The sequence below is a fragment of the Cervus canadensis genome, chromosome 22 (genome assembly GCF_019320065.1).
Source record: "Cervus canadensis isolate Bull #8, Minnesota chromosome 22, ASM1932006v1, whole genome shotgun sequence".
Classification (NCBI taxonomy): domain Eukaryota; kingdom Metazoa; phylum Chordata; class Mammalia; order Artiodactyla; family Cervidae; genus Cervus; species Cervus canadensis.
The window spans coordinates 47,602,612-47,626,948 of record NC_057407.1 but is presented as its reverse complement, the minus strand read 5'-3'; the positions used below and the strand labels follow the sequence as shown (position 1 = coordinate 47,626,948).

Below are 24,337 nucleotides of genomic sequence, written 5' to 3'. Positions count from 1 at the left end.
TACTCGATTGACTAATCCATTCACCAAATATTTACTTCCTCTTGTGTGTTAGACACTATTTTGGATGCTAGAGATAACAGCAGCAAAGCAGACAGAAATCCCTTCTTTTATGGACTTTATAATCTGGTGATGATGAAGAACAAATAAAAGTAGGGGAAGGGATGGGAACCCCTGGGGAGAGAGATGAGTTTTAAGTAGGTCAAGGAACGCCTTCCTGAGAAGATGACCTTTGTGGAAAGACTTGAAGGAGGTGGAGAAGTGAGTGTTGTGGTTATCTGCAGGAAGTTTGTTCCAAGCAGAGGGAACAGCAGGAGCAAAGGTCTTGGAGAAGGAACATGCTGCTTATGTGACTAAGGAGTAAGGAGACAGGGGTGGCTGGAGCAGAGGGAAACAAGGTTGAAGGGGTCGGGAAAGTAAAGTGGTAGGGATGGATGGTCCTGGCTATCAGATGGTATGAAGCCTAGCAAGTCCTGGCTTTTGCTTCACATAAAGTTTTAAAAGGATTACCTAGGCTGCTAGGTGGAAAATAGTGTTGTGAGGGTATGGGGGTAGAAGGGGAGGTTATCCCAGGGAGAGAGGTAGTAATGGAGATGATGAGAAGTGGTCAGATGCTGGTATAATGCATTTTGAAGTTAGAGATATGCCTTTGGGTTAGATGTAAGAAGTATCCAAGATTTTTTGGCAGGAGCATCCGGAAAGATGGGGTTACTATCCATTGAGATAGAGATCACCAGAGTAAACAAAAGAGATGATTCATTGTAAAACCATCAGGCTGCTTGAATAGTTACTCAGAGCATATGGCAAAGCGACTTGATTTTCATCTTTGTATGGAGAACAAGCATGATTTTTATGATAATGACTGCCCTTATAGGTGTTTCTGTAAAGGAGTTTTAATTTTCACTATGACTCTGACAAGAAGGCTGATTGAGAAAAAGGTTTACAAAATTGTTTATTCTTGTGCTTTCCATGGTTCAGGTGAAAACGCCTTAGTCATCTTTCTGAATGACCAGCCTGGACTAACTCTTTAATGGCTGTGTAAACCCTTACTAAAAAATATTTAAAATCTTTATAATACCTATCTGTTATAGTGATGGTTGGTCAGAATTTTGGGGGAAAAATATCTGCAGTTGATTTGGTTCATTTGACTTATTTTTTCCTCACAGGTAGGAATAAATCCATATTTTTGCTTACTCTTTATTTCAGGATCTAGTTAAGTGGAGAGAGACTGGAAGTAAATTTTTTTAGTTCCCCTCATGCCTTTGGGCAGCTCCTTTTCTGTCTCAAGGGATAACATCACCCAGTTTGAAGGATTTCAGAAGAAAGCTCAGTCATGATTTTGCACTTTGATCCATTCTGGTATGTAATATACACTAATACAGCAGTTAAAGAACCAGAGGACAGAAGAGTGGAAGAGAGGGGACCTGGGGGTTGGTGTATGGAGGATGGACAATATATAAAAATAGTGAACTTCTGAATTAAGATGCTTTATTGGAAATGGTCTTACATTGTTTTACAATTATTTTCCACCATATTATTCTTCATATTAGGCCAGTGCTTATTTGAGGGCATTAGAACAGTAACTTTCACACTTTGGCTAAACCATTCCTAACAGATACCATTTACATATTTGCGTGTGTATTTACACTGAGATAAAAGTTCTACAAGATGATATTTGCATTTTAATTTTATTGAAGTATAGTTGATAGATAATATTTACTTTTACTATGTGCAATATGGACTTCCCTGGTAGCTCTGCTGATAAAGAATCCGCCTGCAATGCAGGGGATCCCTGTTCAGTTCCTGGGTTGGGAAGATCCCGTGGAGAACAGATAGGCTATGCACTCCAGTATTCTTGGGCTTCCCTGGTGGCTCAGATGGTAAAGAATCTGCCTGCGCTGTGGGAAACCTGGGTTTGATCCTGGTTTGGGAAGATTCCCTGGAGGAGGGCATGGCAACCCACTCCAGTATTCTTGCCTGGAGAATCCCCATTGACAGAGGAGCCAGGCAGGCTACAGTCCATGGGATCGCCAAGAGTCAGATACAACCGGGCGACTAAGCACAGACATGTGCAATGTGTCCTGATGGTTTCTAATTTGATTCTGTTTAAGAAAAAATGATGGTTGATATCCAATAAGTAGACTTAAGGATTGAAAAATTCCTCATGAAGGAACCTGCTCTAAAGAAGAAAAAGAGAAAATATGTATCGCACAGTACTTACATTAAGAAAATGCAAATTTGAGTAGAATGTATCATATAAAATGCAACATGCTTTCAATATTTTTCTTCCCTATACCCTCTTTTGTCAACATTTTGGTGAAATTACCTTTTTATTTGGAAAGAAGATGAGAGAATCGAGAGGAAGGAGGAAAGTTTTAATGATTTGCACATTTTTTTTTTTTACTGTTTACAGTTCATCTCTGTCCAAGGCTGTATGTGCAGGAGAACTGGTGATTAAAACATGGGAAAAAACTACAATTTAAATGGTATGGGTGAAGATGGGGAGTTGGTGAGGATAATTTATCCTCACGTATTTTGATAAAGATTCACATACTCTAGAAGCATAATAAACCTTCCCTATGCCAAATTCTTGGGTGAACACAGCTATGTTTTTTTTTTTTTTTTTTTACAGCTATGTTTTTTGACAGTTAAACATCTAAGATAATAGGTGAATAAATGAACAATAATGACATTCATTGAACATTGCTTCACTTGATGCTTGCTAAGTCACTTCAGTCGTGTCCGACTCTTTGTAGCCCCGTGGACTAGAGCCCACCAGGCTCCTCTGTCCATGGGATTCTCTAGGCAAGAATACTGGAGGGGGTTGCCTTGGCCTTCTCCAGGGGATCTTCCCCTCCCAGGGGTCGAACCTGCGTCTCTTACATTTCCTGAATCTGCAGGCAGGCGGGTTCTTTACCACTAGTATTTCCAAGCATATAGAGATCCCAGAGTTACTGTGCTAATGGTAGTGGAGCTAAAGTTTGAATCTAAGTATGTTTTCCATGGAGCTTCCTGAAGTTAGGTGAGTTTTGAATTGTGCTTTCTTTAAAAGGAGGGGGAGGTGTGGGTTAATATGTAGGGAACAAGGTGGATGGCTTGCCCAGAGGCATGGAGATGGGGATAAACTAAATTGCATCTGAGATATGGAAAGTAAATTAAAGTGTTGCACTGTCAGGAAGTACAGTATCAAGTAGTGGCTGTGGTTTAGTATCTGAGGAGTGATATTGTGCAAATGGAGTGTGAAGATTATTAAGATGAACAGATGGATTGAAGCTTAGGCAGGGTTTTTTTAGCTGTCTGTGGAACGTACTCATAGCTAACTATCTGTGTACTGTACTCATTTGTGTGCATGTGTGTACGGTTCTGTGCACTTCTATTACAGGTGTGTGGTTGGGCTTCCCTGGTGGCTCAGCTGGTGAAGAATCTGCCTGCGATGTGGGAGACCAGGGTTCGATCCCTGGGTTGGAAAGATCCCCTGGAGAAGGGAACGCTACCCACTCCAGTATTCTGGCCTGGAGAATCCCATGGACTACAGTCCATGGGGTCGCACTGGACACTGTTAAGGGAAAAGGGTGTGTGTATAGGATGCTACCTTACTGGGCTTCCCTGGCGGCTCAGAGGTTAAAGTGTCTGCCTGCAATGCGGGAGACCTGGGTTCGATCCCTGGGTCAGGAAGATCCCCTGGAGAAGGAAATGGCAACCCACTCCAGTATTCTTGCCTGGAGAATCCCATGGACGGAGGAGCCTGGTGGGCTACAGTCCACGGGGTCCCAAAGAGTTGGAGACGACTGAGCGACTTCACTTTCACTTTTTCATGGTTGTGTAACTGCCACTAAATTCAAGATACAGAACTGTATTCCACCACACAGTCTCTCAGGCTACCCCTTTATAGCCATCCTAACCTGTCTACCCAGGCTTCCCAGGTGGCGCTAGTGGCAAAGAACCTGCATACCAGTGCAGGAGACATGAGAGACCTGGGTTCGACCCCTGGGTTGGAAGATCCCCTGGAAGAGGTAATGGCAACCCACTCCATTGTTCTTGCCTGGAGAATCCTTATGGACAGAGGAGCCTGGCAGGTTACAGTCCATAGGGTCGCAAAGGGTCAGACACAATGGAAGCAGGCATGCACACACAACCTGTCTACCCACATCCCTTATCCCTGACAACCACTAATCTATTCTCCATTGCTGATATTTTTGTTATTTCAAGAGTGTCATGTAAATTGAGTCGTAAAATATGTAACTTTGAGATTGGCTTTTTTCTCTCAGTGTAATGCCCTTGAGGTCATCCAAGTAATTGTGCATATCAACAGTTTGTTCATTTTTATTACTGAGTGGTATTCCTCTGTGTGGATGTACCATATGTTTAACCATTATTCTATTAAAGGATATTTGGGTAGTTTCCAGGTTTTAGCTATTATGAGTAAAGCTGCTGTGAATATTTATATGTAAGTTTCTGTGTGAACATGTTTTAATTTCTCTCAGATAAATACCAGGCATATAAATGCCAAGTTGTACAAATTCATTTCTTTTTTTTTTTTTTAAGTTTTAAAAGGAATGATCCAACTATTTTCCAGAGTGGCTATACCATATTTTATATTTCCACCTACAATGTATAATAATGTTGTTTTACCACGTCATCATCAGCATTTGGTGTTATCACTTTAAAAAAATTTTTTTAGGGCCTCCCTGGTAAAGAATTCACCTGCCAATGCAGGAAATACCTGATTCCTGATCAGGTTCGATCACTGATCTAGGGAGATCCCACATGCTGCAGAGCAACTAAGCTGATATGCCACAACTGCTGAACCTGTGATCTAGAGCTTGGGAGCCGTAACTACTAAGCCCATGTGCCACAGCTGCTGAAGCCCAAATGACCTAGAGCCCATGCTCCACAACAAGAGAAGCCACTGTAGTGAGAAGTCTGTGCACCAGTGTGCGCAGAATAGTAAAGAAAATGTAAAGTTGAGGTGGTGAAGAACCTGTGTGCCAATGCAGGAGACATGAGAGACCTGGGTTTGATCCCTGGGTCGGGAAGATCCCCTGGAAGGGGATCTTTACTTGCCACAACTAGAGAAAAGCCTGAGCAGCAATGAAGATCCAGCACAGCCAAAAATAAATTAATTAAAAATTTTAAGAAATTTTACTTTAGCCATTCTGTTAGGTTATCCTATCTCTGTTGAATTGCTGTTGTACCTTTGTCAAAAATCACTGTGTTACATTTGTGTGAGTCTGTTTCTGGGTTCTCTATTCTGATCTGTATGCATCTGTTTATCTGTCCCTCTTCTTACACCATACTGTCCTGATTACTGTAACTATATACTATGTCTTTAAATTGGGTTGTATGAATCCTTCAACTTCATTCATCTTCTTTACTATTCTGTTGATTATTTGAGGGCCTTCCTTTTTCATATACATTTTAAAATGAAAAAAAAAAAAAAAAACCTTGGAATAAGTTTGTCTGTGTGTACAAAATACCTTGTGAGGATTTTAATAGGAATTTCATTAAACCTGTTTGAAGTCAATTAGGAGAGTACTGACATCTTTACTATGTTGATTTTTCTAATTCACAAACATGGTATCTCTCCAAATATTTAGGTCTTTTTTGTTTTCTTTGGTATTTTATGATATTCGGCATACAGATCTTGTTCTTGTTTCATTTTGGGGGAACTTGTAAATGATACTGTGTTTTAAGACTTTGGTTTCTACTTTGTTGTTAGTATCTAGAAATGCAGTTGATTTTTGTGGGTTGATCTTTTATCTTGCAGCCTTGCCAAGCTCTCTTATTAGTTCTAGAAGCTTTTCTTACGTGGACAGTCATGACCTCTACAGACAGGATCAGATTTATTTTTTTCTCATCTGAAAGTGAAAGTGTTAGTCACTCAGTTGTATCCAACTCTTTGTGACCTCATGGACTGGGACTCTCCAGACTCCTCTGTCCATGGAATTCTCCAGGCAAGAATACTAGAGTGGGTTGCCATTTCCTTCTCCAGGTGATCTTCCTGACCCAGGGATTGAACTTGGGTCTCCTGCATTGCAGGCAGATTCTTTTCCATTTGAGCCATCAGGGAAACCCAATCTAATCTGGATGCCTTTTATTTTTTTTTCATGCTTTATTGTGTTGTCCAGGACTTCCAGTGATATATTTAAAAAAGAGTAATAAGAATGAACATCCTTGCCTTTTTCTCAATCTTAAAGGGAAGCCAGTCTTTCATCAGTATGATGTTAGCTGTAACTTTTTTCTGTAGATGTTCTTTATGAGGTTGAAGAAGTTACCCTCTATTCCTTGTTTACTGAGAGGTTTTTTTTTTTTTAAATCATGAATGCTCTTGGATTTTTAAAAAATCTTTTTTGCATCAATTGATATGATCTTATGACTTTTCTTCTTCAGCCTGTTGATGTAGTGTATTACACTGTTTGCTTTTTGTTTGTTTTTAATATTACACCAAAGTAGCATACCTGGAATACATACTACTCTGTTGCTGGTTTCAATTAGCTGATATTTTGTTAAGGATTTTGCAGCTGAATTCACGAGAGGTATTTGTCTGTAGGTTTTTTTTTATTTCTTGTGACGTCTTTGTATAGTTTTGGTGTTTATAATACTGGTTTCGTTAAGTGAGCTGGAAAATATTCCTGCTTCTATTTTTTTCTAAGTTGTTGAATTATGAGTTAAAGTTGTTAGTTGTATTCCCCTTTTTTTCTTTTGTATTCCCTTTTTAAAAGAGATCAAGATATGTCACATAACATAAAACTAACCATTTTACTTCAAGTGACCATTATATCTATTACTGTGGGCAAGAATCCCTTAAAAGAAATGGAGTAGCTCTTATAGTCAGCAAAAGAGTCGGAAATGCAGTACTTGGGTGCAATCTCAAAAGTGACAGAATGATCTTTGTTCATTTCCAAGGCAAACCATTCAATATCACAGTAATCCAAGTCTATCCCCCAACCACTAATGCTGAAGAAGGTGAAGTTGAACGGTTCTGTGAAGACCTACAAGACCTTCTAGAACTAACACCAAAAAAAGATGTCCTTTTCATCATAGGGGGCGGGAATGCAAAAGTAGGAAGTCAAGAGATACTTGAAGTAACAGGCAAGTTTGGCCTTGGAATACAAAATAAAGCAGGGTAAAGGCTAACAGAGTTTTTGCCAAGAAAACTCACTGGTCATTGCAAACACCTTCTTCCAACAACACAAGAGACGACTCTACACATGGACATCACCAGATGGTCAGTACTGAAATTACTACTGCACAATTGCACTCATCTCACACACTAGCAAAGTAATCCTCAAAATTCTCCAAGCCAGGTTTTAACAGTACGTGAACCGTGAACTTCCAGATGTTCAGGCTGGATTTAGAAAAGGCAGGGGACCAATTAAGATAAATAACTTAATTTAAAAAAAATAGAAAAGTCAAGGGAATCAGAGATCAAATTGCCATCATCTATTGGATCACTGAAAAAACAAGAGAGTTCCAGGCAAACATCTACATCTGCTTTATTGACTACGCCAAAGCTTTTGACTGTGTGGATCACAACAAACTCTGGAAAAATTCTTCCAAGAGATGGGAATCCCAGACCACCTGACCTGCCTCCTGAGAAATCTGTATGCAGGTCAAGAAGCAACAGCTAGAACCGGACATGGAACAACAGACTGGTTCCAAATTGGGAAAGGAGTACGTCAAGGCTGTTTATTGTTACCCGGCTTATTTAACTTTTATGCAGAGTATATCATGTGAAATGCCGGGCTGGATGAAGCCCAAGGTGGAATTAAGATTGCCAGGAGAAATATCAGTAACCTCAGATATGCAGATGATACCACCCTTATGGGAAAAAGTGAGGAGAACTAAAGAGCCTCTTGATGAAAGTGAAAGAGGAGAGTGAAAAAGCTGGCTTAAAACTCAGCATTCAAAAAAACGAAGGTCATTGCATCAGGTCAGTGGAAACAGTGACAGACTTTATTTTCTTGGGCTCCAAAATCACTGCAGATGGTGACTGCAGCCATGAAATTAAAAGACACTTTCCTTGGAAGAAAAGCTATGACCAACCTAGACAGCATATTAAAAAGCAGAGACATTACTTTGCCAACAAAAGTCCATCTAGTCAAAGCTATGGTTTTTCCAGTAGTCATGTATGGATGTGAGAGTTGGACTGTAAAGACAGCTGAGTGCCGTAGAATTGATGCTTTTGAACTGTGGCGTTGGAGAAGATTCTTGAGAGTCCCTTGGACTGCAAGGAGATCAAACCAGTCCATCCTAAAGAAAATCAGTCCTGAATATTCATTGGAAGCACTGATGCTGTAGCTGAAACTCCAATAGTTTGGCCACCTGATGCAAAGAACTGACTCACTGGAAAAGACCCTGATTTTGGGAAAGATTGAAGGCAGGAGGAGAACGGGATGACAGAGGATAAGATGGTTGGATGGCATCACCGACTCGATGGACATGAGTTTGCACAAGCTCCAGGAGTTGGTGATAGACAGGGAAGCCTGGTGTGCTGCAGTCCATGGGGTCGCAAAGAGTAGGAAATGAGCGACTGAATTGACCGAACCATTTCTATGTATAAAATTTAGTGGGTTTTTTTCTTTTTTTTTAAAGTATATTTGCAGTGTTTTGCATTCATCTTCATTGTCTTATTTCAGATCATTTTCCTCACCCCAGAAAGAAATTGTACCCATTAAGCAGTAACCTCCCGTTCTTCTCTTCTCCTAGCCTTTGGTAACCACTAATCTGTTTTCTGTGTTTATGGATTTGCCTGTTCTGGACATTTCATAGTCATAGAATATATGTTTTTTTGTGATGGCTTTATATCACATAGTGTGTTTTCAGTGTTCATTCATGTTGTTGCATGTATCAGTACTTGCTCCTTGGCTTATGGTCCCATTACTCTGACTTTTGCTTTCATTGCTTCACCTTTTCTGACTTGACACTCCTGTGCCTCTTCTGTAAAGACCCTTGTGATTACATTGAGCTCACCTAGATAGATAGATGATCTGGGATAATCTTTCCACCCTTATTTTAATTTAATAACATTTGCGAAGTCTTTACCATTTATGTTAGCATTTATGAGTCTCAAGGATTAGAATGTGGTTATTTTTGGAGTGGGGGTTGGTTAATTATTCTACCTACCACAGGGATTTTAGAGGTTTTACTGTTATCCCATTTCTCCCTGAGGCTGTGTTCTTTTTTTTTTTTTTCAGTCTCTCTGTTTTAAATTGAGTAAAACTATTGACTTTATCCTGAAGTTCACTAAATTTATCCTATGTTATCTTTATTTTTCTATTGAGCTTTCTCCAGCAAGGTTTTTTTTTTCTTAAATTTTGGAAATTATATGTTTCAGTTGTGTAATTTCCAGTTGGTACTTAAAAAAAAAAACTTCTCTTTGTTGACATTTTTATATTTTTAAAATTTGTTTTCAGATAATTCTTAACTGTTTATTGAAGCATTTTTGCGATGGCTGCTTAAAATTCTTGTCAGAAATTCCAACTAGTGATTCATTTTGGTGTTTGCATCAGTGTGATTGTCTTCTCATTCAAGTATGTTTTTCCTGGCTCTTGTTGTGACAATGTGATTTTCTTTTTTTAAATTATATTCTGGACGTTTAGGATATTAATGTTAGGAGACTTCTGATCCTATTTAAAATTTCTATTTTAGTAGGCAGTTACTCTGCTTGGGCTTAGTGTGTAAGTCCTGGCCTACTTTTGTGAGCTCTGTAATTCCTGTGATAATTGAGTTTTCAGAGTTCTGGCAGTGTTGTTCTCCTCTGCGTTATTCTTCTGGCCCTGCAGGGACTCCTGTTTAATCTCTACAGGTGTTACCTGGACTGACCGATGGGTGTCTGTTCAGTTCCCCCAACTCCCCATCCCCCACCCCGGGTGTGGGGGCAGGGAACTAGTTGTCCCTTTGGTGCATCTGGTCTACTGTTCTCTGGATGTGGGGTGCAGACGCTGCTGATGTTGATGCTGTGGCCTGGCTGGGTTGTCCCGATGGGGATTGAGAAATCTATCTTCTAGATAGATCACTACTGAGCTTCCCCTTTCACAGTAGTTTGTCCAGAAAGGATGTTTCGCATTTGTTTGTTTATTTGTCTTTCTATCCTGGTTGGTGGTTCCAGGAGGCAGGCTCTTCTGGTGTCCACTCGTGGATAGGTAGGAGGTAAAAGAAAAACCCAGGGAGCTCACAGTGATGCTTTTCCACACATCCTAAGGGTCCTTAGCTATTCTGTCTACTTCTTTCTACCTCTCTGATTGTCTGTTTCAGATTATCTTTATGATTGTCTGTTGAATTATTTCTATGATATTTAGTTGTATTTAGAAGAGAAGAGCAGGGAAATGTGAGCCTATACTATAATATTCTAGAACTTCTAGAAGTCTAACAATTTTTATTTCTGTGTATGTGTGCTGGTATTTATTGATAGTTCTATGAATGGTCAAGGCTTTTGCTTTTACTGACAACCTTACTTTTCAGAGTGTTTCTCTGCATCTGTTGTTGAGTGTTGTCTGAACAAGTTAAGAATTATTCTTTTGTTTAAATTGTGTGCCCTTAAATTGTGTAGGAGTCAGAAATGTCTTGTTTTAATCACTGTCTTTTTATTTACTCGTTTTATTTATTTATCTTTAGGGAGTGGAGCAACGGCTGTGGTCCAAGCAGCGTATTGTGCCCCTAAAAAGGAGAAGGTGGCAATCAAACGGATAAATCTTGAGAAATGTCAGACTAGCATGGATGAACTCCTGGTATGCACTTCTCATATTTCTTGTATACTCATGTTAGAGTGGGAAATAACTTGAAATTTTTAATTTTTTTAAAAATAAACTTGTGATTTCTTCATTAACAAGTATTGCTTATTGTAAAATTTATAAAATCCCAGTAACTAGAAAGGAAGAAAATCAGTTACAGTTCTCTCATTGTGAGATTGACACTAAATATGCTGTAAGTGCACATTTAGTCATCTTTGTATTTTTATGATGATAATGTCATATACTTGTTCTTGTCTTTAAAAAATTTATCATAGAATTCCATGCCTATAAATACGAATGTAGTTTTCAATATGTATGTAGTGTTCTGTGGAATATTTCATCTAACCTGTTCTCTGGTATTGAATGATTTTTGTGTTCTCTTTATCGTTATAAACAATGCTTGCCTACTTCTTTCTCTCTTTAAAATAGTATCATGCAATTATGATTTCTGGGTCAAATGGAGCATCCTTTAAAAGGCTTTGGTCTTCTAGGAACGTGGGACCAATCTGCATTCTGACCATTGATGCAGATTGAGAGCATCATTGGCAGCACTGGCTCCTCCAAGAGTCAGGGAGAAGAAAGGGGGCCCCGAGAATCTACAGCTGTATGAGGTTTCTGCGGTGTTAAGAACCATCAACACAGGGATTGTTGGGCAGTTCTTTTATACTCCATGACACCTAGAGTAGTTTTAAGTATGTAGTAAGTATTCAGCAAGCGAAATAGGATAGTTTTTCCACATCATTTGATTTTTCAAATCCTCAACTTCTTTGGCTTAAAATGGAAGTATATCTATCTGCTTCTGCTTTGTATACCTCATGAGGTTTTTCTTGAAGATTAAATGATACAGTACTGGAAAACCATAAACTACCCCTCAAATGTGAATTAATATTGTTAAATTGTTAAATAATTTCTCTAAGATCATGCACAGTTATAGTAGAAAGGGCAGAAACTAGGACTGGGATGATTTGTCAGTCCAGAATTTTTTTCCATTGTCCCAGATTGGGTTTAATTTGTAGTATAACTGTGATAAAGAGATAATATAATTATATATTAAATTTTCAGGAGATGGGGCAGATGTATTCTTCAGGAATTGGTAATGCATATGCAGAGGCTGAAGAATTGGGTTGCTAGAGTGATCTTGAGTTGTTTGGTGAGGGAACACGCACTCGGAAGGAGGTGCTGATTGAAACGTTACGTGGTGGACTTAGGTTTACAGCTGCCAGCGAGGACCTTAGAGCACCACTTGGACATGTGAACCGCAGGGATCATAAAAGATGCCTGAATTGTAAACTAATTCTTATTAAAGAAAAACAGTATTTTTAATCCATGTATTAACACTGGAATTTGAAAAGTCCAATATGAATTCCTATCATTTGCCAGTTACTTTTCCGTCGTGTCCGACTCTTAGTGACCCCATGGACTGCAGCCTACCAGGCTCCTCCGTCCATGGGATTTTCCAGGCAAGAGGACTGGAGTGGGGTGCCATTGCCTTCTCCTCACAATCCATAAGGATGGTATAAAGAGGAATCAAAGTCTTTTTATTTACTACTTTATGACTAAAGCACTAAGGCTCAAAGTTTAAATAACTTGACTAAGTTCATGTGACAGTAATAGCAAACACCTTTTCAGTACTAGGCATTAAAGTGTACCTTAACCTCAGGAACATCTGCGAGATAGGTAGTAGCTCTACTCCGTAGATGAGGGAATTAAATCATGATAAGCAACAGAGTCTGGACTAAAAAATCAGGTTTTTATGACTCAAGTCTACTATTTTTTTTCACTTCATAAAATACTAATAAAATGATTAAATCTTAGTTCAAAAGTGTAAAGAGCATCTCTTCTCAAATATGATTTGACATTCTTGAAAGTAATATTTGTGTTATTACACTAGGGCCTTACTTTTAGAGGAATGCAAATTTGATATAGCTTAGTAAAAGGAAAGAAATTTGGTTAGACCTTTATAAAATTTGCCCATATATTCCAGAACTCTTTACATTGCATATATAGTATTTGCAAATCAACAAATAGTAAAGATGGGGGAAAGTGATTTAAAGTAACTTTAAAATAATTGGTGCATATGCAGGTAGGATTCCACTCAACCTTGAACAAGCATCAGAAATATGAAGAATGCCTGATTTGTGGTATTTGTGGTAGTGTTAGGACTTGAGATCTAAGTGCCAGTGGTTCTGTATCTAAAAGGTACAAAGGCCTTCAGTTTATCTTTTAAAAAAATTATCAGCTCAGCATACTCAACTTTTGATGTTGTTGTTGTAAGATTTTTTTTTCAAAACTGTCTTCATTATAATGCAGAAAGGATACTCTGGGTTCTCCAGAGAATACTGATGTAAACCAATTACAGGTGTGCATTGTGTGTGACAGTTACTAGTGAGGAGGCGGTATATTGCTCCTTTCTCTTGTCAAAATGTTTTCTTGTCTAGCAACCTTTGCAAAAAGTGTGATCACAAAATCAGCTGTCACATAGTACTACATCTATTTTCTCCAGAGATTTTACTCACAGGCTCTAAGAAAGGCATAGAATGCAGGTGATTGAGATTTTTCTCTCCTCGATAAATGCTTGGACTAGTTTCATCAGACAGACATCTGAGGGGACCATTAAGAGGCTTAAAATGTCTTTTCTTCTATCATAAAGCTCACCATCTGGTTGAAGAGTTAAGGTTCTTGTCTGCTGTAGAAGGCAGAGTGTGACAATGCCTCGGAAAAATTTGAGTGCTCTGTTGAAGTGCAAGGTAGATGCGAACTCCCTGTTATGAAGGTGGAGGCCTCTGTGGAGATGTTTGTGTCCTGGGCCACCTGGGCTGGGAAGACTTGGAAGAGGCACAGAGGGAGACCCTGCTGGGCAGGGGTTTAAAATCAGCAAAGGATAGCATATTATCTAATAACGTTACGAATGTGTTGATAAAATATATATATTAATGTAATGAGGCATTTTCATAAAACAGTTCTTAATTATATTATGTGGAATGCACTATGATTTTTTATCCTGTTTTTGTCTGTTTTTTAATGTGATCTGCTAAGTTTGTTTCATGACCCATATGAGTTGGATCTCATAGGTTGAGGAACACTGGACTGCACAAAGAGATATTGAGATTCTAAATTCAGGGAATAACAATGTAAAGAAAGACACAAATTCTGTCAAAATTTTATAGATGGAAAAGTTGTTAGTTCTAGGATGAGCACTTGTTGATGGCAGAGACTGTTCACTCTGAATGAATGAATGAATAAATTAACATTACTTGTGGAGTGACTCAGTAATGTGAAGTGAAGGAAGATCAACTATGTTGGAGTAATTAGAAAACCAGGGGGATTGCAACACTATTTATAGTAGTTAGAACATGGATGCAACCTAGTGTTCATCAACAGATGAATGGACAAAGAAGCTGTGGTACATATATACAATGGAATATTACTCAGCCATGAAAAGGAATGCATTTGAGTCAGTTCTAATGAGGTGGACGAACCTAGAGCCTGTTATACAGTGTGAAGTAAGTCAGAGAAAGATAAATATCATGTATTAACACATATATATGGATTCTAGAAAGATGGCACTGAAGAATTTATTTGCAGGGCAGCAGTGGAGAAACAGACCTAGAGAACAGACTTAAAGACGTGGTGGGGGGTTGGGGAGATGGAGAGGGTGAGATGTATGGAGAGAGTAACATGAAAACTTACAATGCTGTAGGTAAAATAGATAGCCAATGGGAATTTGCTGGGTGACTCGGGGAACTCAGATGGGCTCTGTAACAATCTAGAGGGGTGGGATGGGGAGGGAGGTTCAAGAGGCAGGGGACATACGTATACCTATGACTGATTCTTGTTCATATCTGACAGAAAGCAACAAAATTCTGTAAAGTAATTACCTTCAATTAAGAAATAAATAAATTTTAAAAAATGAAAAAAGAAAGCCAGAGGGCAAAGAATAGAAATCAAGATGAATGAGTTTTAAAAAGGAGTGAACAATGGTCAGTAAAACATGGCTTTCGAAAGTCTGAGGTGGAGCACTAAAAATTCCAGACAAAGATCTGGTACTCCAGACATATAGGACTGTCAGGAAGGCATTTTCATGACTAGGAGTAGAAGCACTTATGAGTGTTGAGGAAGCTGCTGTGAAATCTGAGTCAGAATGAGGCACATGGGATCTTCGTTGCAGCATGCAGGCTTAATTACCCTGTGGCATGTGGCATCTTAGTTCCCTGACCAGGGATCGAACTCATGTCCCCTGCATTGGAAGGCAAGTTCTTAACAACTGGACCACCAGGGAAGGCCTACCACAATTTCTTTATCTATTCATCTGTCAGTGGACATCTATGTTGCTTCTATGTCCCGGCTACTATAAATAGTGCTACAGTAAACATTGGGGTATGTGTTGAATCCTAAATTCTTGAACACAGTTACAATTACCTGGGTCTTATGATATGGTCCCAGGTAATTAAACAATGAAAACCCATAAAAACATATTTATCTTTCCTATTTTAATGTTGACCTTTCCTATGGCTCAGTGGTGAAGAATCCTCCTGCAGTGCAGAAGAGGTGGGTTCCATCCCTGAGTTGTTCAGATCCCCTGGAGTAGGAAATGGCAGCCCACTCAAGTATTCTTCCCTGGGAAATACATGGACAGAGGAGCCTGGTGGGCTTTGGTCCATGGGGTCACAAAGAATTGGACACAACTGAACGCTTAAGCACACAACAGGTTTGTAATGTCAGTGTAGTAAAACTTTTTGTAGGAATCTTTCCCCGATTGTCACTCCTAATTTTGGATAATTCACCTCTTCAGTGAAATCATATAGTATTTAGTACTTCTCCTATCAGAGCTTATTCATATGTATTGTAAATTAGTATTTGTCTAACTTCTTCACCAGACCGTAAGTTTCATGAAGGTTCATCATTATACTAGTACTGCACCTGGCATAAGGTAGGCACTTGGTAAACTTCTGTTGAAAGCATGACCTGTGTTTAGACAGGTTTACTCCTGTGTCTAAAATCTGTCTTGCATATTTCATCCATTTCTTCTTTTCTGTAATTTTATGTGCTTTGTACCTTGTACTGCTATAGTATCCCACATCTTGTAAAACACAAACATAGTTCCCGCCCACTCTGTGAAGACTTCTTGCCTTAACTGTTCTTTCATCTGGAATTCTGGTAACATTTACCTTATTTGGCATGTATATGCTGTCCTGTACATTCCCTCTTATGTGTACATATCTTATCTATTCAAGTCCTATATAACTGTGCCAATAGGCAGGTGTTTATTACTTTAGTTCCTCTTCCTTATCCTTTGTATTTACTTAGCTTTTAGTACAGAAGATTGTGCTAGTAACTTAGTGGGTAGCAAAAATGTACACAACGAAGTCCTTGCCATAAAAGAACTTACATTCGAGTAGGGAAGATGAGAAGAGAAAGGAATACCTTTCGTTGAACACTTCTTATGAATCAGGGATTTGGAGCAACTTTTACACAGTTGATCTTACTGAACAAATACCAAGGGTATAGGGCAAGTACATCAATAAGTAAAAAGCTGTATAAAGCGCTGTAGGATTTCATTCATTCAGCAAATACTTACTGAGGGTAGACTGTGTGCCAAGCACAATGATACGTGCTAGTAATACAGAGTCTGATCTCTCATTGAGCTTACAGTTTTGTGAGGGATGCAGAAAAATAAACAGGCAACTACAGTATGGTATGATAATTTCCACCATGTGTAGGAATCCACTTTTAAGTACTTGCTTGGGTGAAGTTCTCAGTTTCACAGGGGAGGACAGGCAAATAAGCATCCAATTTTCTATCCATACATATGTGATATAATGTAAGATGTGCATGGAGCTTAGAAGCCAAGAGAAGGGACATGTCACTGAAGCTGGGAAGCTGGGTGGAAGTGGTATTTTGGCTGAGATTGGCAGGGTGATTTGGTCTTTTTAGCTGGATGAAAATGAGGGAAGTGTACTTTAGGCAGAGGGAACAATAGGGTTAAATGTGCATAATTAGAAGCAGCGTGGCTCACTTGAAGTTATATTATGGCTGGATCTTGAAGTTATTAAGGCTGAATCATGATTAGAAGCAACATGGCTCTCTTGAAGTTATTATCGTAGGACTGGGGTGTGTTGAGGGTAGTTTCAGTGAAGGCAGTGGGAATGATGAAAGATAAGCACACAGGAAAGATAAGCACCACAGGACTTCTATAAGGCATCTTATCACACCAAATCCAGTTTAAATTCATTAACTGAGAATAGTGTAAGCTTAGACTTTAGGCTCAGGTTTCTACTTTTGATTTAGTTTATGGCCTCTTTAAAGTGAGAACTGTTAATCATTTCACAAAAATGAGATGAAGCTATTTTGGGGAAAATAGTGCCAAACAAAAAAACCACTCTCTGTTTATTAGTTTTTTTTTATTCTCTGTGACTGTAAAACCTGATTTCCCAAGATTTCTTCAGGGACACCTTGAAGTAAAAAATGTGTCCCAGTGGAGGCCTCTGTGGTACTGTGCCAAGGTGTGATAAATAGTACATTTCTGGTTTCAGAGATTACTGGTTTAATGAGTGAAAGGAGTAGGAATCAGAATGGGCTGAGGGAAACAAAGTGGTTTTTTGGTTTTAACCATTCTTGAAGAGATCAGAACCACGAAAATCCTAAAAAGGTTGTGACATAGTCTTTGGAATTCCCAAATCTGGATTCAGTAAATTCTAGTGTTGTTTTAGGCTTGCATATAATGAATTACCATGTTTTCTCTTCTTTGTAGAAAGAAATTCAAGCCATGAGTCAGTGCCATCATCCTAATATTGTGTCTTACTACACATCTTTTGTGGTAAAAGATGAGCTGTGGCTAGTCATGAAGCTGTTAAGTGGAGGTGAGTAGAGTACAATGAAATGCCAACTTTCATGGTTTGGAAAGTAAATACAAATGTTTTCTTTGGTTTGGCTTTCATGGACATGCATTTGAGGAGATACTGGGGTTACAGTATCTAACAATACTAGTGTACAAGGTAAGACAGGTTTTACATGTTGCATTTGGTTGTCATGCTTCTTCAATTTCTCTTAATCTAGGATGGTTCCCTCCTACTTCCTTTCTTCCATTTCACAAACTTATGAAAGGTCTGGTTTGAAGGGTCTATCTTGTAGGATGTTCCACATTCTGGATTTATCTGGTTATTTCTTCCTGGTGATGTTTAACTTGATTTATATTCCTCTGTTTCCTACAAATTAAAAATTAGACCTAAAGGGTTATTTGGACAGAGTATTTTGTAGGTGGTGCTGTGTACTTCATATTGCATCACATCAAGAAGTAGTATTTGCTGTCCGGTTGTATCTTTAATAGTGATGTTGATTTTGATTGCTGAAGATTATGACAGCCAGGTCTCTCCATGGGAGAGCTGGCTTTATTTCCCTTGCGGCTAGCAAGTAGTCTTTGGGATGATGCTTTGGCACTGTGAGTATCCAGTTCCCCAAGTCTTTGATCTCATGATTTCTAATATCCATTAACAGTCCTTGTTTGAATCAATTATTTTGTCAGAGGTTGCAGAATGATAATTTTTTCTTTTTTTTAATTAACATTTATAAAGTGGCATTCTTTGCTGGAAAGGAACTTTCCCATATTAAATGGGACTTTTTGATTATTCTATACTGTAGTTCCTACTTAAGAAAGTGAAGTCGCTCAGTTGTGTCATGTCTGACTCTTTGCGACCCCATGGACTGTAGTCTACTAGGGTCCTCTGTCCATGGGATTTTCCAGGCAAGAATACTGGAGTGGGTTGCCATTTCCTTCTTCAGGGGATCTTCCCAACCCAGGGATTGAACCTGGGTCTCCGGCATTGCGGGCAGTCACTTTAGACAGGATAAATGAGTTTTTTTAAGGACCAATTTTCACAGTAAAGAATTAGTTTAATAATCACTGCCAGTGATTTTTTTTCTTTTTTCCCATTGAGTGATGCTTTCTTTTTTGAAGTATTACTATATAAACTCAAGGGTTTTTTTTTCATATATTCAGTGCCTTTCAATTGGTTACACTCTTTTTTTTTGATGCTCAGGTTATTCAAAATTTTGTTAGTGGAAGTCTCTTCAAATGTACTGTGGTGTCCTTTTGACATGATCCATCAATCTTTGATAACCTTGATTTTTGGTTCAGTATAAATGGTTCGCATTTGTGTTGCTTTTCTCAGAATCAGCCAGTATTCTAAGGAGCCCTGATCCTTTTTATGGGGAGTGGTATTCAGAAAGCAGAACTTGGATATCTGAGTACTGCTACTGTTTTGTCCCTGCTTCTGTTCGGAAGAGCTTGGAAATACAGAATATTAAATCATAATTTGACATTAATATTTGCAATTCAGATTTAACATTACAGACCTTTAAAACTTTAAAAATTATACTCGAATCTCTTTTCTCTCACACAGAAAATCTTGGTCCCCCATATTAACATAATTATGTACTGTATCCTGCACTATTGTGTATACAATTATTTCTGCTTTAGTCCTTAGAATAAAATGTAAGTATTGCTAATTGCAAACAGTGGACCCTTAGTATGTATAGATTGAAAATTTTGTTATGGTTACCCAGAAGTCCATGCCATGTAATAAATTGGACATTTTGCTACATCATGGATTTGAATGATGTGGCGAGATAGGACAAGTGAGTGATGGAGCTGCCCAACTTTCCCATCACTTTGCTGCTTGTTTGCATACATATTTAACATGGGAGCATTATTTTCCATTTTCGATTGTAGTGTAGGATTACAGGAAAGAGAATCCATGTTTGTTATTTTAATACCATTACTCATTGAACACCTTACTGCCCCAGAGAAGCTTTAAAGAAAAGTCTGTAGGCTTTAGAATTAAATTCTAGATTTTCTACTTGGTGGTTATGCCCCTAGGCAAACTCTTTGAACCTATTTACTTGTCTGTTAAATGGGGATGCCTTTCCTACGTTTCAGGGTTTTGGGGAGGAGTGAGTGAGATGACTGTGTAAAGCATCCACCGCTGTGCTGACATGTAGTAGGTGCACAAGAAATTTTAGTCATTGATAATAATGATCCCTTGTTATTTGATGCTTTTCAGTGTAGCCAGAATCACCTTTTTCTTTCAATCCCATTAGTGACACACTGGAGAAACTGGATTGCTTTGTTAAAGGCCCTGTTCATATGATGGTTGGAAGCCTTGCTAACACCAACCACCTTTCAAGATGGTGGTCAAGCATGGTTCTTTCAGTATGGACAGATATGGGAATATTAGGTAATACTGTGTCTTTCATTATTGATCACCTATAGCATAATTTTCTTTATATGTAATTTGCAAAATGTGTAATACAGAGTTTTTAATGTTTTGCTAAAAAGTCCTCTGATGAATAGGAATAAATTGTCTGATTGATTCTCTCATCCATAGCTGTATGCCAGTCCCTCCTTTCTGCTTCTTATAAGCAGAATGCCTTAAAAATTTTTTTTTGGTTTGTTTTTAAAGAATTCCCATTCCTCTCTCAGTGAGTATATGTCCTGATCACAAGGCACGATGTGATATATGTAGCTGGGTGGGATGTCTTTGAAATGTACCTTTCTGTTCTTCCAGGTCTTAAGTTTCCTGGGATGGTGCCCAGTTTTTCCAGCATAGCACTCAGCAAATTTCCTGGACAATAATTTTCAAATATGTTCCAAGCAATTTCAAATATGTTCCAAGCATTAATTCTTTTAAAAATTACTTTTAATTTTATGAGTCAACATAATCTTACATCTAAATGTTTACTTTAAAAATATTAAAAATTTTGCATCTTTTTTAGGAAAGTGTAATCTTTTGTAGTTTTAAAGTGAACACATTTAAACTGAAGAGATACATTAAGCAATATGTAGAAAACAAAAAATAGAACTAAGCACGACAAAAAAAACTTTTTTTAAATAGGAGGGAACTGTCAAGATAGCACAGTTAAAATGCCTTTCATCAAATACTTATTGATTACCAATACATTGGTGAATCAGTCAGTCAGTTCCTTGCTCTTATGGGTCTTATAAGAAAAAGTTGTAATTAAATAATTATAAGTGTGTAGAGTGCCATGAAGAAGTATCAGGTATCATGGGAACAAGTATCAGGAGAACCTAACTATTGAGGGAGAATGGCTGTGATGGGATAGAGACCACCTTCAGGAGGTGATGTTTTTCAGAAGACTCGAAGAATAGGTAATAATTAGCCGGGTGACATGGATGTGGAGGTGGTATCAGGGGAAAAATGGGAGAAAGACCCAGATAGAGGGAACGCTGTACTGGGGGTGAGTGGAGGCAAGATGGAGGAGAGTGGTGTGTCTTGGGATCTGATAAGGAAATCACAGCTAGAGCAGAGAGAGTGAGAGGTGGGGACCATTGAGAAGCAGGGGCTCTATCTGAATAATTTAAAAATGTAAACAGCCAGAGTTAACACAAATATGTATAGGCTACATTCTTTCATATTAACTTTTCCTTTCACACTAACTTTTCCAACCAAAGTGTTTAAAATGCATATTTTTGATTTAGCAGCATTGTACTGATATAGAATTTAATAATCTAATTAAATTTTAAAATGGAACTGCAACTGGCACTCTTAAGCCCATGGACCAGGAGGACATCATGGTTAAAATAAGTTGAAATGTGCCTATTATAATTATTTTGTAATGCTTTCTTATACCTATGATATTCTTATCTTTTATTAATTAAATAGTTGGAACTCATGTTGAATGTTGAAATTTATTAGTATAGAAGGTTAATCTTTAGAAATTACAACCACTTTCTATCTAAATAGCTATTTCTACCTTTTATTAGCACCAAACTGCAATATAAGATTTTTAGAAATCAAAGTAATTAAGAAAGCTTCTGAAAGGAAAAGATAAAGAAGAATCTGTAGGCTTTAAAGGGAGGAACTATAGAAATGCAGAAATCTAATTTAAATTCACTGTCTTAGTGAATTACTTTGTGATTTAAGGATGCTCTCATCTTTGTCATCTTCTGAGAGAGAAAAAGTATGGGACTTCTTTGACCCTGAGCATGACCCAGGTTAAAAAATACATGGTATTGTGAGTGACCAATTTTGGATGGTCAAGCAACAGTGAGGGTATGTCTGCTGATCGGAAATGGAATACTCAGAGCAAGCAAATTTTGGCTCCTTTTAAAACTTATATGGCTTAGGAAGACATAAGCAGCACCCAGTGGCTAAAGATTGATTAAAACTTGGTAAAAATACTGGTAACTAAAATGGGTGAATTAATTTCGGACTTAGAGTGTTTTTCCATAAAAATAAACTGAGGAAATAAACATGTTGACTGAGTGATTAATTTGATTGAGCTATAATTGTCAGATTTAACAAATGTCTTGAACTAGCAACTGCTTCACCACTTTTTCAATATCATTTTAATGTTTAGTAATGATTTTCTTGGACAGTAAAAATTTTTCACTTTTTTTTAAATGTTCCGTGCCATAGACTTTGAAGGCAGACGTGAGATAGTTTGGGGAGTAGATGATCTACAGTTTAATTTTTTGCTTTATTAAAAAATTTGTACCAAATCCCTCTTGTTTTACATTATTTAATTTACTTGCTTTTACTTTAAAAAATTCTTGGGTTTCAGTGGACAGTCTAGGTTGTTAAAGTGCAACTTCTTGGGCCCTACATCAGATCTCTTGAATGGCAATCTATACGATCAGCATTTTTAGCTAGTTTGCTAAGTAATTTCTTAATGTATTAAAGGTTGAGAACAGATTATCCCTATAGAACACTTCTTCCAGATTATGCCCAAAGACATAGTATTCTATATGCTGATATAGGCTTTCTTCATTGTTCCTTTTCTTTAAATATTAATTTGAATCATCCAGTGTTAGTTTTCTTTTGCTTATACCTTCATCTTTCTCTTAGTTTATATGAAGAATTATATATAATTTCTATATTTCAAGAGGGAGGATCGTAGGCATTGTGTAAGATGCTGAAAGATGCTGAGGAAATCGTATTGGAAAGAAGGGGGAACCTTCCAGGACCAATATTTGTCAGTTAAGGATGTAGATCTTAGTGGCATGATCATCCCTCACCTATAAAAATCATATTGTTGGGAAACTAAAACTGAAAAGACAAGTTATCCCAGGGAAGAAGGGGCTTCTTATATAGCCTTGTTTGGTATATCCATTCTGGGCATAATCTGGGAATGTGCGTTGCTTTAATTTCCCTATTAATCACTGGGTGATGTGAAATTAATAGAAATCTAAGATTTTTGAAAAGGAGTTCCTGCTTCAGACTCATTTAAAATGCATATCTGGTGACTTTGATGTGCCCTAGGGTCTTTGTTGCCCCATTTCTTTGATCTACCAGACTAGAAGGTCCCTGAAAGTTAGCAGTCACGCTCTGTGGATCTGGACACATACTCTGTGGCATCTCGTTCTAGATCTCATATAATATGACTTAACTATTGAATGAAAAAATTGTGATTTTAATTCCTAGTAGGAGTTTTTCCCTTTGCATTCCTTATTTTAGATATTCTTTACATTACAGACATTTAACTCAGTTGGTATTTATATATATGTTTTCTTACTGAACAGTTCTTAATGTGGCCTGGATTTCTCAGAAGAATGAAATACCTGGCCAGTTGGTATAGTCACTTTGCTCTGGGGGTCAATGTGTGATTGGTTAAACTAAACAGAACAAAACTTGTTCCTTAGTTCCCCTCTTTGTGGATCATAGTCTTGTGAATCCCAGAAATAAACAGGGAGAAAATCTTTAAAAAGTTACCAAGAATCTGAAGTCTCCCATCATTTGTTTACAGAGAAAAAACAGCCTGTCTCCTGCTAGAGGTGGGGCGTGGTAGTTGCCTTGCTTTCTAGGATGGGGAGGGTGGGATCTGGGAATCTTATTCTGCTTTATATGAGCTTTCAACCAGTTTTCCTATGTTCAGACCTTTCCATCAGAACCTCCTCACATCCTTCTATGTGGTCTAAGGTGTTTGTGTTCTGAGCCTTTCTGGAACTCAAGGGAAGGGATCTATGTTTTCCTAACTGATACACCTCCTCTGCAGGCACTGAAGTTTCCAGTTTTACCCCTCTGCATACTCAAAGTTACTTTTTCTGCTTTCTCTCTTTCAGAAAATTAATGATGTATCTCTTCCGTTATCTTGTTTTCTTTTTTATTCTGCATTTATGCCCTTTTTATCAGGCTTTTCAAGTTAGTGGATTTCCAGTGGGAGCTGAAGTAAATGTGTTCAGTTCTCTCATGTTTTCAAGGATTCCATCTAGACCACTTCTTTCCCTCTATTGGAAATACATTTTTTTCTTTTTAAGTGTGTGCAATAAAAAACACCCACCAGGGCAAGTTTTCAATAGAACCATTTGCCAAGAAGTGGACATTCAGTCTTTTCAGTGTACTTTATGTTATATTCCAGACTCCTTGGCACACTTTTTAATATTGGAGATTATTTTGTTTTGGTTCTCTGATCTTTATGGGCCATTGTACTGCCAGAAATCCTACTGATCTCTAGCAAGCTTTTTTTTTTTTTATGGTAGATAACATTCTGTGATTCTAATTATTATGTGCTTAGTCGCTCAGTCCTGTCTGACTCTGCGATGCTAAGGACTGTAGCCTGCCAGATTCCTCTGTCCATGGGGATTTTCCAGG

At 38.1% G+C, this 24,337-nt stretch overlaps 1 protein-coding gene across 2 annotated transcripts in view; it reads left to right on the top strand.

The window, feature by feature from the left end:
* Positions 1 to 24,337, top strand: part of OXSR1 (oxidative stress responsive kinase 1) — a 106,338-nt gene that overhangs the window by 7,187 nt on the left and 74,814 nt on the right. Inside the window, exons 1-3 of one of the 2 annotated variants that reach the window (XM_043442340.1) lie at positions 10,703 to 10,727; positions 17,482 to 17,590; positions 19,827 to 19,963. In XM_043442340.1, the coding sequence (XP_043298275.1) occupies positions 19,873 to 19,963 (91 nt within the window). In that variant the 5' untranslated portion in view covers positions 10,703 to 10,727; positions 17,482 to 17,590; positions 19,827 to 19,872. Of the gene's footprint in view, positions 1 to 10,614; positions 10,728 to 17,481; positions 17,591 to 19,826; positions 19,964 to 24,337 lie in introns of those variants that run through there. The other variant, XM_043442339.1, reaches the window with a different exon arrangement.